Raw genomic sequence first — 19,442 nt, 5'->3', positions numbered from 1 at the left:
GCCTCTGCTCACGATGACTCTCACCGATCCGTTTCCTGAAACACATGCGTTGATCGCACTACTGCCAGAGACGAGCCACAGCCTAAAGATGCCTCTACTGTACCTGTCGACCCGCCAGACAGAGTGGCCCATCTACCAGTCTCTACATCGCAACATCTACCCAATATGCTTCCTCTTCGTCTTTCTTCTTCGCTACACCCGCGTTCTTGTTAGTCTATACGGCACCTATAGATACCGGCCTACACCTATACCGCTCAACCCCACATACCACATCAACGATGTCACAGTCATCATACCCACCACAGACCTCATGTCCGTAACACTGCATCACGTTGTCCGCTCCATACTCAACCAAAACGTACCCAAGCTCATCATCGCAACCGCCGGCACACAAGCCGCAGAACAATTTCGCTCTTTCCGAGCTCTATTCCCAGAGAGCAAGGTCGTGGTGGCCCATCGCGTCAAGGCCTCACGCCGGGAACAAACAGCCCAAGCCCTCAAGCAAGTCGAAACGCGCCTCGTCATCCTGCAGGACGACCACACATACTGGCCCCAATCCGCGCGCTTCATCGCTTCCGTGATCGCACCTTTCGAAGACACCAAAGTCGGAGCTGTCAGCGCTGACCTGCAAGCTCGGCACCGCGGACACCCCTTCTCCTGGCCCGGATTCTGGAACTTCATGGGCATGACCTACCTGATGCGCCGTTCCTACGAGTACCGCGGCACCTACGGCATCGACCGCGGCCTCTCAACGTTACCAGGCCGTTTCGGCGTCTTCCGCACGACTATCTATGCATCGCCCGAGTTCCTAAACGGATACCTAAACTCGTACATGCCTTTCAAAACCGAACCTCTTAACTCCGATGACGACAAATTCCACACCCGCTGGCTGATTGAGCATGACTGGAAAATGGGTCTGCAAGCTGGTCCCGATAGCGTTATGACGACGGAACTGGGCGAGTGGCCCAAGTTCATGAGTCAAGTACTCCGCTGGACACGCACGACTTGGCGGAATAACCCCGCGCAGTTGATGGGCAGGCTGACGTGGGTGCGTCATCCCTTCATGAGCTGGAGTCTGCTCATGTGGTTCTTCCGTCAATCGCTCACACAGGAATCGTGTATGTACATGACGCTTCGTGCTTCGCTGAAGCAGTACGGAAAGGCTGAGTACTTCCCCATCAGCGCATCCGCGCTCACGCTCTGGATCCTGTCGTTCAAGTTTGTCAAGATTCTGGAACACTTTCGCAAACATCCTGCCGATGTTGTGTATTTCCCCGCGTATCTTTTGTTTGGTCATTTGCATGCGTTTGTCAAGATTTACGCGTTGCTGACTTGTATGAATGCGAGTTGGACTACGGCGGAGAAGGTGAATGGGAATCTGGGGAAGGGAAAGACACCGCAGTCTGAGTCGAAGGCGCGCTCTGTTCATTCGGTAAAGACAGAGGACGGGGTAGCGGAAGACAAAAGCCAGGAATCGCCTTCGAAGCAGGTTGCTTTGGATGTACCTCCAGCCGTTCAAGAGAGGCCAAAGCGGCCGGCTATGTTTGTGCGCAGGTCGCGGTATTATTCTCAAGCGCCAGGCGTAGGTGGATGGTTGGGGTGATTGCTGTCGATTATGTGTAGCTTTTCCACTGTCCTTCCGCGAGCGTAGCAAGTGTAGCTAGCATATTACGAGCTAGATCAATAACTTTAAATCGGTGCTGTTCATGACACCTGATTGCAGTGGAGAAGCTTTCGTTAAGTTCCACACTCACACCCACGCTTGTCGCAATAGACTTGTCGGCTAAATCCATGCTCAGCCTCTTCGGCGCAAGGGAATCGTGGGGTAGAAGTCCTCCCCATGTCTGATACGAAGTGTATATAGTAGCCTCGATCGGAGGACACGGAATAATGTAGATTCCGCAAATCACCATACGATAGTGATGAGATCTGCGCCGAATGCAGATTGAACGATACGATGAACAGCCTGTTTGTGCCCCACATGTTAACTGCAGGGTATACTTCAGCGAGATGCTCTCCACAACCGTTTTGAAACCATCACCATTGAACGCATCATGTATTTCGCACTGTCGCATCTCGCAGTCCTTGGGGCTATATCGCATGTCACTTCAGCAGTCTCTCTGGAAAATCGCCAAGCGCAGCAGAAAGTCACCATCGACCTGACAAAGAGATACCAGACAATCGACGGCTTCGGTTTCTCAGGCGCATTCCAGCGCGCAAACCTCATCGTCAATCTTCAGCAGCCCAAACAGCGCGAGGTTCTCGATATACTCTTCAACACGACCACCGGTGCTGGCTTCTCAATCGTGCGCAACGGTATTGGCTCGACACCCAATAGCAACAGCGATTTCATGAATACGATCCTTCCTAAATGCCCAAGCACACCGGTTGAAGTCACTACTAACTACAGCGGGTACGTCTGGGATGCTAAGGATAGCGGACAGTTGTTCCTCAGCCAGAGAGCTCAAGAGTATGGCGTCAATACCTTCTACGCGAATGCATGGAGTGCGCCTGGATGCATGAAGACGAACAACCAAGACACCAACGGCGGCCAGCTCTGTGGTGTACGTGCATCCCCGAGGTTCCCTCATCGCGTCCGCTAACCTGCCCCAGGTCTCTGGTACCAATTGCCGCTCTGGAGATTGGAAACAAGCCTACGCGAACTACCTCGTCGCATACATCAACTTCTACGCATCAGCCGGCGTCAAAGTCACACACCTCGGCTTCCTCAACGAGCCCGACTTATCCACCTCGTACGCCTCAATGCAATCATCCGGTACCCAAGCCGCCGAGTTCATCAAAGTCCTTCGTCCCACACTCGACCGTGCAAACTTGACTTCCGTAGGCATAAACTGCTGCGAAGCAACAGGCTGGAACGTCGCAACCCAACACGCTTCGCAAATCGCATCTGCCGGCACCGAAAGCCTCGTCTACGCCATCACCTCACACGAGTACACTTCGCGCATCAGCGGCACCATGCGCACCGCCGCTCGCGTCTGGCAAACCGAGTACTCAGACCTGAGCGGCGGTTGGAGCACAGCCTGGTATTCCAACGGCGGTGCCGGCGATGGCTTCACCTGGGCGAACACCGTCTTCAACGGTATCGTTAACTCCAATCTGTCCGCATACATCTTCTGGGAAGGCGTCCAGGACCGCGCTACGAATAATAATAACAACGAGAAGCTTATTCTGGTTGATGGCCAGAACTACCAGGTCAGCAAGCGGCTTTGGGCTTTCGCGCAGTTTCGCGTCGTTAGGCCGGGTGCTGTGAGGGTGGGGGCGAGTGGTGGGGCGAATTCCAAGGCTGGGGCTTTTGTTAATGGGGATGGGAGTGTGGCGGTTGTGGTTATTAATTCTGCGGCGGGTGCGCAGAGTGTGGGTGTTGCGCTGGCTGGGTATTCGGATGTGAGGGCGTGGTATACGGATAATACTCACGACATGAGTGTTGCGACGGTGACGGTGGGCAGTGATGGGACTGCGAGCGCAAGTGTGCCAGGTAGAGCGATGATCAGTTTTCTGTTCAAGAAGACTGCGAATGCGACGATGTCGTAAGTTGGGTGGTGGGTGTGGAGAGTGGCCTGGGCGCGCTAGGCGTTCAAGCCCCACCGCGTGAAGGCGCCACTTCCGCGTGACATGAGCTGAGGTCACATCTTCAATCTCGAACAAACACTGCGTTATCCTTCGCCTGTCGTCAAATGCCATGTGCCTTCGTAACTGTCCCGTGGATTTTGTGAGGCCCCTCCAATACGAGGCGGCACGCTCACAGCGCGCTGAATGAAACCAAAGCGCTTTTTTGACCCCGCTCACAGCTCGGTCCTTCTCCCCCAAGAAATCGCATCACGCGTTATCGCATCGTATTCGGACAGCAACATGGCTATCTTACGATGCAGATCGGATTTTGTGAGAGAGTTCGAGCAGTCACCGCTATAACGGCCAAGGCTCGGTCCGCAAGAAGCGCGAATTCTCCGGTGGTAATCCGCAATGGGGAAAGGGGCCGATAGCTAATATTGAAAAGTGGACACTATCCACGATCTCCATGCTGGTGTTTCTATTTCCTGTCCACACACAGGGCACATTGAGCAACATGACCGTGCTATACGAAGTGCGCATGAACATCGACATGTCCCGAAAGCTTCCAGATAACGCTACGGGCTTGGTCTTCGTACAGATATAATGGTCATCATGGCTGCGATGCCACACACGCATCCCCCTCACGCTCGCTTTTGACAATGGGAAAGATCTCTTGCGCCATCGCGGCCCTTGTTCTGGGCGCGCAATTTGCCGTCTCAACGCCCATTCATGCTCGACTCCAACCGAATGCGATTGTACAACGAGCTGCAAATGACACGCCTGTGGCAGGCGGCATCATGCCCGGTGCCTACATTGTCGAGTTCGCGGATGACGATGAGACACCGGAGTCATTCTACGCGTCTCTTGCAGCTAGCGGCGTACAAGTTGAACCTCGCATGGACCTGAGCTTCCGTTTCTTCAAAGGCGTCTCGTTCCAAGTCAAGAGGTCGAGCTCGAACTCGACTGGCGGGGACTTTCTGCGTCAGATGAAGGCCCAGCCGCAGGTCGAGAACATATGGCCGACGCGCATCACCACACGTTCGGGCGAGGAAAGTGTTGTAGCACCTTCCCAGCAGAAGCGCACCAAGCGGCAAACCACCTCCGAGCGCACCTTTTCTCCTCATGTAATGACCCAGGTTGATAAGCTGCACGCAGAGGGCGTCACCGGCAAAGGTTTCCGCGTCGCTATCGTTGACAGCGGTCTCGACTACACCCACCCAGCACTCGGCGGATGCTTTGGACCGGGCTGTCTGGTAGAAGCGGGGTACGACTTCGTCGGCGATAACTACATACCAGGCAAGACACTCCCTGAGCCCGATGACGACCCCATGGACAATTGCGGTGGACATGGTACCCACGTTGCAGGCACCATCGCCGCTCAGCTCGAAGGCAACGAGTATGGCTTCACAGGCTCTGCTCCCGGAGCAAAGCTAGGCGCATACAGGATGTGGGGCTGCACATCGACTTCCACGAACGAGATCGAGCTGATGGCATTTGCTCGGGCTGTCGAGGACGGCGCAGACATCATCTCTTACTCCAACGGCGATGAGTCGGGCTGGGCGCAGGATGTACGTGCTGTCATCATCTCCCGCATTGTCGACTCCGGTATTCCTGTTGTGATATCTGAAGGCAACGGCGGAGGCCAGGGCATGTTTTACGCTTCTACACCGGCAACGGGATACAGCGTCATGGGTACAGGGGCAGTGTCCAATACGAAGTTCCCCACATTCCTCGAGCGAGGCTCCTACACGACTGGTGCCAATGCTACCAGCAACGGCACGACCGACTTTGGCTTTCTGATGGGTGTACCCGAATTTGCTGCCGACACAACACTCCAGCTGTGGTCTGCTGCCGATGTAGATGACGCTTGCAAGCCCTTGCCCGATGATACGCCAGATCTGAGCCAGCGCATCGTGCTTTTGGAGTTCAAGGATGCAAGAGCAACCCAGTGCTATCCGCAAGATCAGGGCGCGAATCTCGCCGCGAAGGGTGCACGATTTATGATCTACTATGAGCGCAGCAACCTTACGATGCGGGACGAGCCATACGTCTACGCCGACGGGATCGAAGGAGTAGTCAAGGCTGTCCCATACGTTGCCGAGCGTTGGCTTTCCCTCCTTTCGCAGGGCAGCACCGTATCCGTGACAATACCCGCGAATGGAACCCAGACGCACCTCGAGGAGCTTGAGAACAATGAGACCGGCGGATATGTCGCGGGCGAGCTGAGTAGCTGGGGCCCAACCTGGGAGCTGAGCATGACGCCACAGATTGTATCACCCGGAGAGAACATCCTGAGCACGTATCCGACGGCTTTGGGTAGCTACCGCGTCATGACTGGTACCAGTATGGCAACGCCGCTGGTTGCAGGTGTCTACGCAATGCTTGGTGAGGTATACGGCAAGTTGGAACCAGAGCGCCTTCGCAGGATCCTCACACACACGTCCAAGCCACTTGCATGGCACGACGGTACGAAGGCATACCCCGACATCCTCGCTCCAGTCGCCCAGCAAGGCGCCGGGCTGATTCAAGCGTGGAACGCTGCCCACACCACTCTTGAGCTCGATGTCGACAGTCTCATGCTGAACGACACGGAACACTTCGTCGGCACCCGAACCTTCAGCATAAAGAACACTGGCTCCACCGACGAGGTCCTCGACTTGGACCACCGCAAAGCCGTCACAGTATACACTTTCCAACCCAACGTCCCCGACCTACGTACAGGCGTGTTCCCCAACCCTGCCGTTGACTCATGGGCCACTGTCTCCTTCTCCTCCCGCATCAACGTCCCCGCTGGCCAGTCCGCCAAGGTCACCGTCGACATCACACCACCCGCAGATGTCAACGCAACCCTACTCCCCGTCTACAGCGGCTTCCTCAGCATCGGCGACAAGCTCCACCTACCCTATCTAGGCGTCGTCGGAAACATGCGCGACGTGCCCATCGCAACGGCCGACAGAGTCTACCTCGCGCAAGGATACTCGCCCGCGCCTGCAAACTCCTCGTACACAATCCCTAGACCAGACCCTGAGAACCCGCCTTTGACCGACCGCGGTGACATGCAAAACACACCGAATGTATACGTTGGCACGTTAGTAGGCTCGTCGTTGGTGCGCGTCGAGGTGGTGCAGGAAGACAAGGTGTTGGGTGCGTTGGCTGGATTTCCGCAGACGTACGTTGCCAGAGGTGAGGTGCGCGCGTACTTTAATGGGTTGATGGCGGATGGGACGGTGCTTGACGAGGGGGCGTACAAGATGAAGGTTAGTGCGCTGCGCATATTCGGGAATGAGGAGCGTGAGGAGGATTGGGATGTTTTTGAGTCGGTTAGTTTTAAGGTGAGGTACGCTGTGTAGTAGCTTTGCGACGTGGGTTCAAACTGAATTGATACGTTCTGAGAATGTCTTCATTTCACTCCTTCTACTTTGGTCAGCCTTGAACATGCACGATAGTTTGCAAAGTCCTGTCGCGTGGTCACTTTCAAGAACAGCGGCTCCGATGATGTACACTGTATCCCTCCTTCAGGTAGCGATATCATAGGCGTGTGGATGCGGGCTCTTGCTCGCCCGCCGTGCAGATAGACTATTTCCAGCGCGGTAACGCCATGCGCGACTTTTTCTGGAATATTACGCCACGGGCCGAAGCCATACCCACGGCGCCGCAACACCGCGCTCAAGCGACTCACGAACGGCTTGTATCGCTCCGGAACTTTCCTTCTCCGCAACTCACCCGGGCGTCGAAACGCGCTACATCGACCACTGCCGGCGGTATCACGTCATCCTCTGCGACAACGACTGGCTCAACGCACGCAAAGCTTAAGTCCCCTCCACCCTGAAGGCATACCAACGCGCATCCTCTCCCCGCATCCTGTTCGACCCCACAGACTCTATCCGATGTCCCAGCAGCGGGAATCGCGAGCGTGGACAACGGCCTAGACTCCGCTCCTCAGCCTCCTTCGCGCGATCTGGTACAACTCGGCGTCAGTCTTGGCGTAAGGGTCGTGCAATTCTGACATTGAAGGGCTACGAGGTGCGATACATTGTGATCAGCGGAACCAAGGCCGTTGAGCAGAGCGCACGGCGGAGCAGCGGAGGGACACGATGCGCAATCGCACTGCGAGCAGGTATGACGTCGAGCGGATTAGTGATGGCGCCTGAGGGACGCATGTCATGTCAGGCCCACTCGCTACCACACGTCTTACCTAACGACAACAGCTGCCCCAGATTGAGGCTCTGCGCTACCATCCGTACCTTGCAACTGTTACCTAACGACAATGCCTTTCCCCAGACTGCCGCTCCGCATCCTCCGAACTCTTTACATAACAGCAAATCTGCCCCAGATCGCGTCCGTAGCACTGGGTCAGCCCTGGTGTCAGTTTGCGGACGGAGTGCTGCAACTTGGCTTCCAGAAGCCGTGCTCACCGGAGTGGTTGCGTAGCTGCTTGTCCTTTGGCTCGGGAAGGTAGTCGAGTGCGGAGGAGGCCCGTTCTCCACGTGCTTCCTTCCCGAGTATTCCTCCGATACCCTCATATCCAGCGCCAATACTCGGAAATATATCTCCAAGTTGCGCAAGTCTCTCCGCGTCTTGGACGCCCATCGCAATAGATTCCTGGAGTTTGATACGACCATGTATCAGCTTGCGGCATTGCGATATAGCATTTCAGGTACTATACCAGCACACGACCATCTCGGGACTGTTGCGGTTTGGTTCATGGTGTAGCGATACAGGGTCGCATGACAGCCTTGAGGATCTGGATGCTCAAACTACACCTGTAGCGTGCCTGTGTACCATTGCAACCTGTTCACTAATGCGCCACTTCCACGCGACTCCGACCTCCTCTATATGCGCATGCTATCTCTGCAATCTCTTCGCGCACCCACGCATATCATCGATATTGACACAATTCATTCGAAAACGCGACAAGAATGACGCATTCTCGTTATTTCGCTATCTTGGAAAGCATTGTTGAACAGATCTCAGCGGACCCTCGTCCCACAACGTAGGCCCAGAAATCCACAAAAGATAAGCGTCTATTTCACTTGGTCCGAAGTGCTTCGGCCCTGTTCCGGTCCTGGCGCGCGTGCTTGTCGTCGCGCGCAGCAGTGGTGGGCGGCCTTGTCGCGAAGCTTGCCCACGCCACCTGGGAAGCCACGACCGATTGCGCTCCCCCAGAGTGCTCTCGAACGCGCTCAACATGCAGTGCGCGGGCGCTTGACACTGGTGACATTCGACGATGCAAAAAATGGAGTCATTTTCCCGGGTTGGGCCTAGGTCGGCAAAACCTCGCTGTACCTGCACACATTTTTTCGCGGCTTAGTGCGGCTCCAGGCCAGGTTGCCTCGGTCTTTCGCGGCTCCACGCCTCTCACGCCAACGTGAAGCATCAACCACCAGTGTCCACTACCGCGAAACGACCCACGTACCTGGGGAAACAATGCGCGCGCGGCGACCTCCACATCGTTCCTGGGTCTGTGCCAGCCGATGTCGGTCGGGCCGACGATTCTTGCATATGTAAATGGCAGACGGTCGCCCTTGGAGGCAGGACTCATTTTCGTGCGCCATCTCCTCTTGATACCCAGGAACACTCATCAGGGCGACATGGGCTTCTCCAACGACAAGATCAGCGACGACAAGATGGGCAACGACCTCGAATACGGCGCCCAGCTCAAGCCTGAGGACACCAACCCAACGGGTCAGACCGATGCCGTCTTTGGTGAAATCGTCGAGGGAGGACCCAACTACCGCAGCGTATGTTCCCATACCATCATTCCTACCCAACGCATACTGACATTCTGCAGGTCAGCTGGTGGGGTTCCTCCGTCATCATGATGAAGACTCAGATCGGTCTCGGTGTCCTATCAATCCCCGCTGCATTCGATGCTCTGGGCCTCATTCCGGGTATTATCTCGCTGCTCGCCATCGGATTGATCACCCTGTGGTCTGGATACATGGTTGGTACATTCAAGATGCGTCACCCCGAGGTGTACGGTATCGAGGATGTAGGACAGAAGCTCTTTGGGCGCACAGGCCGCGAGGTGCTCGGTCTTGCGTTCGCTTTACTGTGGACGTGCGTTGCTGGCTCCGGTATGCTGGGTATCTCCATCGGCTTGAACTCGTTGTCTGAACACGGCACCTGTACCGCTGTCTTCGTGGCGGTGGCCGCCTTCGTGGGCTTCGCTATTGCTTCGATCAAGACCTTGGGCAAGCTCTCCTGGATTGCGTGGGTTGGTCTTGTTGGCATCATGTCGGCTATCATTACCCTCACCGTCTCAGTCAGTCTTCAGGATCGCCCCTCTGCGGCGCCTCAGTTCGGCCCCTGGGAGTCTGACTTTGAGCTCTTCAAATCGCCTACCTTCGCTGAGGCATCGGCTGCTCTTTCCAGCATTGTCTTTGCGTTCTGCGGTATCCCTGCGTACTTCAACGTCGTGTCCGAGATGAAGGACCAGAAGGACTACTTCAAGGCTCTGTCGCTGTGCCAGTTCGTCATGACCTCGATTTACGTCGCCATCGGCATCGTAGTCTACTACTACTGCGGATCGTATGTCGCTTCGCCTGCACTGGGATCCGCCGGTGTCTTGATGAAGAAGGTGTGCTACGGTCTTGCGCTTCCGGGTCTGCTTGCCTCCGTCGTCCTGGTCACTCACGTAAGTTCCTCATTCCTCTTCCGTTTACTCCTTACAGACAGTATGCTGACCTCAAACAGCTCGTCGCCAAGTACTTCTTCATCCGCACCCTGCGCGGAACCAAGCATCTCAGCCACCCCACCACCAAGCACTGGATCACCTGGTTCGGCTTCACCGCCGCCGTCTCCCTAACCGCCTACGTCATCGCATCCGCAATCCCCGTCTTCGGCGGTCTCGTCTCGCTCGTCGGCGCCCTCTTCGGCACCCTCATGAGCTTCCAGCCCATGGGCTGCATGTGGCTGTACGACAACTGGCACCGGTCCAACCGCGACTGGAGGTGGAAGGGTATGGTCGCATGGTCCGTCTTCGTCATTGTGTCTGGCACGTTCCTCCTCATTGGCGGTACTTATGGTTCCATTGCCGGTATCATCGACTCGTACAACAAGGACGGTGGCACCAAGGCTTGGACTTGCGCGGATAACTCCAACTCCAGCGGTGGTCACTAAGCGTGGCTGTGGCTGTTTGTTGGAAGGAGCGTCATGATTGCATGGTCGCTCCAGTCTTGTTCTTTAGCGTTGCATATGCACGATTCGAATGTATATATCATACCCTGGCTCAATATAAGCCGTATCTGAAGATTTGAGTTCATTGACTTTGCAAAACTGTTGCCTTGAGTCGTTTGTTAATACCTTCTCTTTCGAACGAAAGGTAAAAGTCGAAACCGGCGACTGCTTCTGGGGGACACCGCCATCATGCGCCGCGGTAGTCGCCCAAGCAACGTTCAGTTGACAGCACATCGCCACCTGGGGAATTCTCATGTGCGTGGAATCTAGTCTCGGGGCGTGGGCGGCATTCGCGTCGATGCGGTTGCAGTGTCTTGGGCGTCGAAAAAAAGTTGTTGATGTTGTCCTTGGTAACGGGGTCGATCGTAGAAGGAACGGGGCGCAGAGTTGACGACTGGCTTCAGCAGACTGGATGTAGGAAGGTAGATGTAAAGCTTGAAACTGAGAGCGAAACAATGCATGGAGAAGCTGGAAGGAGAGACGCGGAGCTTGATAACGTGCGCAATTACATAGAAGACTAGATCGCGGTGTGCGCAAACCACATGGCGACAGCACAACAACCTACCTGATCCTACTAAATGCCTTAAAGCCAGATACTTATCCTCCTTCTCCGGGTGCAACGGCAACGGGCTTCTTATCTACCTGCTGTTCCGCGCCCTACGCCCTCACACGCCCTACATGTACTCCGCGTCCACGCCTTTCCCGCAGGAGATCCACGCGGGAAAAGTGGGTTTCACACACCGACTTCGCACCACGGCACCTTCCCTTTCGTTCACCATGTCTGGAGGGACCTTCCCGTTTCGGTCGCGCTTTCCATGGCCCTTATCTGAAGGCGCATTATTGTTCGTCGTGACTTTCCTTGGATTGCCGAGATATCCATGGATGGGTGAGGCACGTGGTGACTATGCGATGGGGGGATGTTCACGCTGCGGGCTGCTTCACAGCTCGCGTGCGACCCGGGGAGCAGCGATACCAGAGGATGCGGCAGCAGCAAGATTATTGTTCCAGGCCACGATCCGGCTGCAGCTGGTTATCTCGCTGCTAGCACACGTGTCCACGTGGTCGCGCGTTGAGTTGCGGGACCGGAGCCTCCCAAGGTCGTCGCGACTGGCCCCACTACCGCCTTCCCTACCAGACACGACCTTGCTTCAGCATCTGTCAACGTTTTTGTCTGGGCGACGGGCATCGTTCCGCGCATCGCGCCAGTTGCGCAAGGGCGGACGCATCTACACATCAAGAGGTGTTTGGATGCCCTAAACGAGGAGCACATTCCCCCGACACTCGCTGAAGACCTGGGTGCTGGAGCGCACGCTCGACGACAGCCCGCCAGGCCAAGTTCAATGTCCTGATCGCACCCAAGATATCGTCTATCCTTCGCCCAGCGCAGGTGCTGCTGACATAACAACTTCATCTCCCCATTCGAGACTCAGGCCTCAAGCAACCGCAGCCGCTACTCCCCCAGTCGCACGCGCGCTCGCAGTCCTCAGACCACATCCCTAAGACAACGAAGGCAGTCACCCTTCTTAGCTTAATTTCGTCGCGCTGTATCGGACAGTTTGAGGTCCATGTGGAAGCTTTACACGAGGGTATGTCACTGACTTCCAGGTAAGGTGCAGCATGTGTTTCTCAAAACGCCCAAGACACGCTCGTCACAGGATCGCTACTGCCTAAGTAAGTGGGACCAGCGCTGTGCAAAACAGAACGACTGTACAGCATGACATTATGACAAACCTGGGGCGACTACCAAGTTGCCCAGGATTCAAAGAAGATGGTGAAAAAGCGCTTGCATGAACGCAGCGAAATCCTTCCAAGAGGTGCATTTCGCCGGGGCGGCGCTGCACTGGCTGCGCCGTGATGGTAGTGTTCCGACGGTGTTCAATGCAGCTGGATAGCATTAGCCAAGTCCGCAGCTGGCAGAACTCGGTGTACTGCACAAAGGCTCGGCATCTTGCCGACATCCGAACTTGAGAAACGGCTTGTTCTTAAAAGGTGGAATAATCAGGTGTTCTCGGGTTCCCCTACCGATAATCCTGGCTGTGTCGTGAGTCGCAAGTATTGGAAGGCTCGCCAAGACGACTGCGACTCTCTCGCAGTGATCCTTCTTACAACGTTCTATCAGTGTCCGTAGTTATCATTGGCTAAAATGTTGTGCTGCGCCTGACTTCTGCCTGGCTGAAACCCTCTGTAACAGGGAAGTCGGCCCTACGTGTGTTACAAAATCGAGTCGGCCCTACAGATGGACCATGCCAAGAAGTCCAGAAAGAGGCGCACACTGGAGCTTCGATTCATGATTGGTACCTTTGACAAGACGCCACTACGGGTCGAACGACAGCCGCAGGCACTCTTGCCTCGTTACGGGCGTAGTCGTGACCCTCTAAGGCTTAGACTGAGGCTGAACGACATGGTGACATCGGCAGTACCCGTTTCATGGGCATGAAACGGGCATTAGCAAGTCACGAGATCGTTCTTCGCGACTCATCCCCTCATCTCGTCACTCCAGTTTGCATAACCCCGAATACCTCGAGATGTCTACTCTGCCAAGAGAATGCACCTGGGGAGAGGTTTTGAAGATGTGTCGTGCAGGGTACGCTAGGAGTCACGACGTCCTCGGACCGACTGAGAGCTCGACTTCGCAGTATAGTGCGAGGAAACGGTGACAGCACTCAGATCAAGTTGAAGGATTGGAAAGGTACAAAAGGCGAGGTCCAGTCGTTCACATATCCATCATCCATTCAACTTCACTTCTTCACTTCTTCTTCTCAACACTTCCAACTTCGCTTCTATTACCTCAAGTCTGTGACTTTCGAACACTCAACATGCCTTCTTTCACTACCATCGTCGCCGCTCTTGCCGGCTGCTCTGCTATCGCCAACGGCGCCGCCGTCCCTACTCCCGAGGCCCGCGAGAACAGCCTCAGCAAGCGCGAGCCAGTTCTCGCAACCATTCTCGTCGCGGCTGGTACCGCAGCTGTCAGCGCTGTCGTCACCAAGGCCGTCGACGCCACTGCCAAGTTCATTGGTGACGTCCAGAACTTCGATGAAGCTCGCGAAGCCTTCACCCAGCAAACCACCAAAGAGATGATGGCCAACAACCCCGACCCTGCCCGCTTCCAAGCCGCCGCCTGCTACAACCAGGGCTTCTCGGTCGCTGACCCCGCCAACATCGACGGTCAGAACTCTGTCAAATTCGAGCTTGGCCTTCTCAACACCGACTACGAGTGCATGTACATTGCTGCTCCTAACCAGTTCTTCACTGAGGGCGACGGTGGATTCATTAACGTAAGTTCCAGCTATTCACGGAAGCTCATGCAAACTTCGACTAACAACACAACCAAAGCTTGCGTTTGAGCATACCGACCGCTGCACTTTCGACGAGGCTACCGCCGATCTTACCTGCGTCTAAGCGACAGTACTTTGGGAGGGGGAGGTTGATCGGGGAATCAGGAGATGGAGAATTGGAGGCGAAGTTTTGAAAAGGTTGAATGTGGAGCATGAACATGGTCGTTGATGTGATCGACGCATACAAAGCAACGTTCTCTTCTGTGTCCAATAGTAAATTAGGTCTTTGTGCTCCCACACTCTCTTCCTCATGCACGTGTTCATTCAAGAGCATACTCCCGGCCAAAGAAGCAGCTATTGCGACACTCCATATCTCCCGTAAGGCATTCCTAGTCCATGACATACTTTCCAAATGCTTTTGTAGGTACCTTTCGTTCAAACATGAGATCCAACTCTTCGTAAGTTCTGCCTTTCATTTCAGGAACACGGAAATAACACCACATCAGACACGGGATGCTGAGTCCACCAAAGAAGAACCCAAGCTTGCCACCCAAATTGGCTGCGTCTGGGTTGATCAAGTACGGAATTGCGACGGTCATGATAATGCCGACAAGAGCCTGAGCAGCGGTTGCGACGGCGACAGTCTTCGAGCGTACCCTTGTCGCGCTGACTTCGCAGAAGATGGCAAAAGCCACGGGTCCGACGCTCCAGTTGTAAACAGAATTCCACACCAAGAGCCTGGAAAGTTAGCGCAAGATTCAACGTCGGAATAATGCACACTCACAGTGAAGACTTCGCCCATGTCGCTCCTGTCGTAGGTACGAGGTCAAGTATACCCACAAGAAACATAAGAACCGTCAGAATTGTGAGGCCAACACCGAACAGCGTTCTTCTCCCGAACTTCTGCATCAAGTACCATGACAACAGCACACTGACCCAACCGATAGCCATGAACCCAATGCCCATGTTGAACGCTTGCGCGGTCTCAAGACCAGCGAGGGTGAAGAAGTACGTTCCGTAGTTGATGAGATACACACCACATAGAACCTGGGTAGAATACACCCCGATCGCAATCTCCGTTCGGCGCCAATTGACCTTCTTGAAGACGTCGGCATAGGTACTACCCGCTTCCATATCATTCTCCAGTCTATCCGTTTCCATGATCTGTGCGAGCACAGCCTTGACGTTGACCTTGGCGCTCGTGAGCCGGCGAAGAGACTTCTCGGCGTCTTCGAGCCGATTCTGACGCACCAGCCACCATGGACTTTCCGGAGCAAAGAACATTCCCGGGAGAATCACCAAGACCCAGAACCATTGCGTCGCGAACGGAATTGAATACGCCCAGTGGGACTGAAGATGCTGGGTCGCAGCCGCAACTCCGTTTCCAAGCAACTGGCCCGTGACGAAGCAAAGATTGACGTAAGAGGTCGAGACACTGCGCATGGCCAAGGGGGATACTTCCGATGCGTAGACAGGTGCGATGACAACAAAAGTGCCCAGCACCAGCCCAGCAAGAAGCTCTCCAGCAAGAAGAACTTGAAGCGAGCGCGCGAAGAACTGGATAAACACCAGGCCCGCGACAGCGATGACGCATGCATTAAACGTTCTCTTGCGCCCGTACCATTCCAACGGATAACCCGCAGCCAACGCACCGACGACCTGACCAATCGGGTTGCCCATTCCGAGTCCCGTCTGCCATGCCGCGGAGATGATGTACCCGTCCCCGAAAGCATAGCCGAAATCTTTTTGGAAAGCAGGTACTGCGTACAAGTTGCCGAGAAGCTGGGGATCGAATGCTGCACGCTTGTTAGTCACAGTTCAGACGTTGGCGGACCTCCTCGTACATAACATGATCACACCCAAGCTGAAGTAGAACGACCATCCTATTGCCTTGGGATAGAGTGACAGCGCCTCCCGAAATGTGAGCGCATGCTCGAGTTCGACGACTTCGCGGACTTCTTCTGCGGCGATCGAAAGCTTCGGTGCCATGGTCGCGCTCGGTTCGTCTAGGCTTTTCGTCGCGGTGGCCATGTTTGGCATTGAGGTGTTTGCACCGAGTTCAACCAACAATGTGAACGCACAAGATGGAGAAGCTTGTGAAGCCAAGCGCGTTGCTGAGCTTATATCAACATCCCTCCAGGTCCCTGCGCTGATACGCGCTTATCAGTAACACGGGGTTCTGCTGCCGATGCGGGGTTGTGAACGGGAATCGGTCCGCTTCTGGCTGAGATACGACGCTGTTCTTCGCGGCGCATCCTCTTTGCGGTTTGGACGTGAGCCAGAGTTACATTTGTTTGTATGATAGCCGGGATGAGCTGCGGTAACGAGGTGGCCTCGCCCTCGATTGTGAGCCGGCAAGGCTCGTAGGACGCGGGACTAGCATGCTTCGGCCTCGCTATCGCCCTCCAGGGCTCGCTATCGCATCAACGCCAGTGGGGCACAATCTTATCATCGAAGCGCTGCGGTAGCGCGACCTCGCCTCACAGCGCCCTCTCATGTGTCTGCGCGATGTGGTGTGGGGTGTGGAGATGGCGGAATGCGTGGAGGAACGAGGAAGTGGCGTGGAAGCGGACAGCGATGATGAGCGCGAGGAAGCGCGAAGACGACGGGCAGTAGGATGTGTGAAACGCGTGGTTCGCTGCGGATGCAGGTGCAGGTGGAGGCGTCCGAGTGCGTGATGGTTCGGAGGGACTGGTGCTGGACCCTGGCGGCGCTTCGCAGCAACGTTGGCGGGGCACGATCTGCGGCGCGTACTGCAGCGTCCTGAACGACGCACCTCCTTCAGTCCTTCGGCTCTCAGCCCGCAGCTCAGCCTTCAGCCTTTCCGCCAACCCAGAGATACGACCGTCGCCCACAATGGACACCGACTGTACACCACTCCAACCCGACTTCCCGCCCCACTGCAAAACACCATAATCGCGTAGACCCCCGCGACGCAGCACAGCAGCGAGCCCAGCTCGCTCGACAACACCGGCCTCTGCCCATTGTCGCGCGACGGCGGCGGTGTGCGCGGCCTGTCGACGCTGTACATCTTGAAAGACCTCACAACCCGACTGAACAACTAACGTCGCCATGTTGCTAGACCCTGGTCTTCACATCGTGAAGTCGTTCGAGATATTTACTCCTGTTAGCGACACTAGTACAGGCGGCTAGGTAGAGAAGTGCAAAGCTGCGAGACTCTATTGCTAGACTAGGCTAAGAGCTATTATACTTAGTTAGCTAGAGATAGACTATAGACAAATATATTATATTATATAGTAATCTAGTAGAAGCTATATTTAAGAATAGACCTTACTAGCTTTCTTCTAATTAGTATAATAAGATAAAGACGTAGTTTAACTTAGTAAAGCTAAAAAGCACTATTAATAAAGTAATATCTAAGATATATACTTTCTTAATAAATATCTTAAATAATAGTAAAGCTTATAGATACTATATATAAGTAGACTATATAACTAGAATATATTATACTAAATATATATAGAGTTTATCTATTTTTTATTAGTAAACTAATAATTCTATAGCTTATAAACTAGTTCTAAAAGAGTAAGATCTATTACTAGTCTACTAAAGAACGTATAACTAAAGATTTTATCTACTCTTAGAAATAGATAGATTAAAGAGTTTATTTATATATATTTATAAAATATTATTTACACTAGCTATTTAGTCTTAAGATTTAGAGTTTTTAGACTTTTTTACTATATTATTATATATATAAATAGAGTATATCTAGTTATATAATATACTTTAATTCTAGCTTTTAATAATTAATATTTAGTATAGTTATAATATTTAGAAGAAAAATAGTCTAACTTTATTAGATTTATAACTTTTACTATTAAATTCTATAAAATTTAGTTTATATACTTTTATATTCTAGTACTAGTCTTATAGCTTAAGTTAACTCTAGAAGCTTATTTAATACTATAAGCTAACTCTAGAAGCTTATTTAATACTATAAGCTAGCTTTAGAAGCACGTTCTCTACTATAATTATATCTAGAAAGTATACTCTATAGCGTAAGCTAACTCTAGAAGAATACTTAATAGCGTAAGTACGCTAGTAAATAGGTATAGATCTAGTTAAGGTTAGGTTATATTAGTAATAGCTCTAACCTAACCTTAACCTAATCTAAAAGAATATAGTATAGATAGGTATAGTTAGAGCTATCTTAAAATAGATTAGGTTAAGATTAGATTATTACATAATTATTAGAAATATTCTTAGATAATTATAAAACTAGCTATTTATATAGGCAGCTTATTTATAAAAGATATTATAGTTATTTATTATAGTACGTATTAATAGTAGCAAAAAGAATACTATTTAGAGCCTATAGCTATAGTTTATATAATATATAGAAGCTAACATATAAAGCTAATATATAAAGCTAATATACTAGTTAAGTAAAGCTTTTATAATTAGGTACTTCTTATAGAAGCTCTTAGTAAGCTATATATTCTTTACTTAAAGTGTAATTCTTTTAGCGTAGATAGTGTTAAGATTACTATCTATTATAATTAGTATAAGAGTAGTAATAGAGAGAGAATAGAAATATATACTATTAAAGAAGCTATATATAAAGGTCTTAGTAGCCTCTTAGAGAGCCTCTAGAGCTACTTTCTAAAAGCGTAGACTCTTCTAGATATACTAAGTAATCTTATAAATAAAGTAGTAGAAGAAGCCTTTATATAGTAGTAGGTTAGTACTCTTCTAGTAGCGCTTAATCTTACGTATAGTAATAGCTATACACTATTAGCTTAGAAACGTAATAATATAATATAATAACTTACTACTAGGCTTATAGTAGTGCAGCTTTCTAGATTAGCTATTCTTATTAATTCTCTATAGTTTAGTAACCTTAGCTATTATCTTATACGTAGCTTTTATAGCTAGATTTTTATAAGAGACTTTACTACTAGTATACGCGTTATTTACGCAGCTCTTTATACAAGCTATACTATAATAATTAAGTATAATAATTATTATATATAGTGTATTATTATAGTTATTATATAATAATTTAAAATATTAGTTATAGCCTAAGGTAGTATAGCGTAATTTACTAGATTTAAGCACTAGCTATATAATAACAAAATAACGCGTACATAATAAACTTAAATATTATAATAATACTATCTATAACTATATAATATATAACTATAATTATTATACTTAATTATTATAGTATAGCTATAATAAAGTAAGAATTTAAGCTCTTAGATAACTATATAACTATTAGAGCTACACTAGTTAAGCTACTAGAGTTCTTTAGAGCTAAGAAGTAGAAGAAGCTTACTAAGGTAATTATTATAGTTATTTATAATAGTATATACTAACCTAGAGAATAGAGCTTTAGTTGCAAGAATATTAAAATTGCTAGTATTCTTTAAGATCGCAGATCTAGTAGAA

General features: G+C 51.8%; 5 protein-coding genes across 5 annotated transcripts; 4 read left to right on the top strand and 1 right to left on the bottom strand.

The window, feature by feature from the left end:
* Positions 1–13: 13 nt before the first annotated feature.
* Positions 14–3,552, top strand: J4E87_009777 (uncharacterized protein; the record flags this gene model as incomplete). The annotated part of the gene is made up of 3 exons (XM_049381351.1): positions 14–1,582; positions 1,995–2,564; positions 2,614–3,552. The coding sequence occupies 3 exons, from the start codon at positions 14–16 to the stop codon at positions 3,550–3,552; spliced, it is 3,078 nt and encodes a 1,025-aa protein (XP_049228845.1).
* Positions 3,553–4,229: 677 nt separating this feature from the next.
* Positions 4,230–6,920, top strand: J4E87_009776 (uncharacterized protein; the record flags this gene model as incomplete). The annotated part of the gene is made up of 1 exon (XM_049381350.1): positions 4,230–6,920. One exon carries the CDS (start codon positions 4,230–4,232, stop codon positions 6,918–6,920), a length of 2,691 nt encoding a protein of 896 aa, XP_049228844.1.
* A 2,241-nt stretch (positions 6,921–9,161) lies between these two features.
* On the top strand, positions 9,162–10,692 carry J4E87_009775 (uncharacterized protein; the record flags this gene model as incomplete). Its single annotated transcript, XM_049381349.1, has 3 exons — positions 9,162–9,311; positions 9,362–10,207; positions 10,267–10,692. 3 exons carry the CDS (start codon positions 9,162–9,164, stop codon positions 10,690–10,692), a joined length of 1,422 nt encoding a protein of 473 aa, XP_049228843.1.
* Positions 10,693–13,565: 2,873 nt separating this feature from the next.
* Positions 13,566–14,151, top strand: J4E87_009774 (uncharacterized protein; the record flags this gene model as incomplete). The annotated part of the gene is made up of 2 exons (XM_049381348.1): positions 13,566–14,027; positions 14,086–14,151. The coding sequence occupies 2 exons, from the start codon at positions 13,566–13,568 to the stop codon at positions 14,149–14,151; spliced, it is 528 nt and encodes a 175-aa protein (XP_049228842.1).
* Positions 14,152–14,416: 265 nt separating this feature from the next.
* J4E87_009773 (uncharacterized protein) lies at positions 14,417–16,058 on the bottom strand (the record flags this gene model as incomplete). Its single annotated transcript, XM_049381347.1, has 3 exons — positions 14,417–14,765; positions 14,812–15,823; positions 15,872–16,058. The coding sequence occupies 3 exons, from the start codon at positions 16,056–16,058 to the stop codon at positions 14,417–14,419; spliced, it is 1,548 nt and encodes a 515-aa protein (XP_049228841.1).
* Between the last annotated feature and the right edge of the window lie 3,384 nt (positions 16,059–19,442).

The sequence above is a fragment of the Alternaria ethzedia genome (assembly GCF_023757985.1).
Source record: "Alternaria ethzedia strain BMP 0044 chromosome Unknown scaffold_39, whole genome shotgun sequence".
NCBI classification, from domain to species: domain Eukaryota; kingdom Fungi; phylum Ascomycota; class Dothideomycetes; order Pleosporales; family Pleosporaceae; genus Alternaria; species Alternaria ethzedia.
The sequence above is the reverse complement of the archived record's forward strand: the minus strand, read 5'-3'. Positions and strand labels throughout refer to the sequence as shown.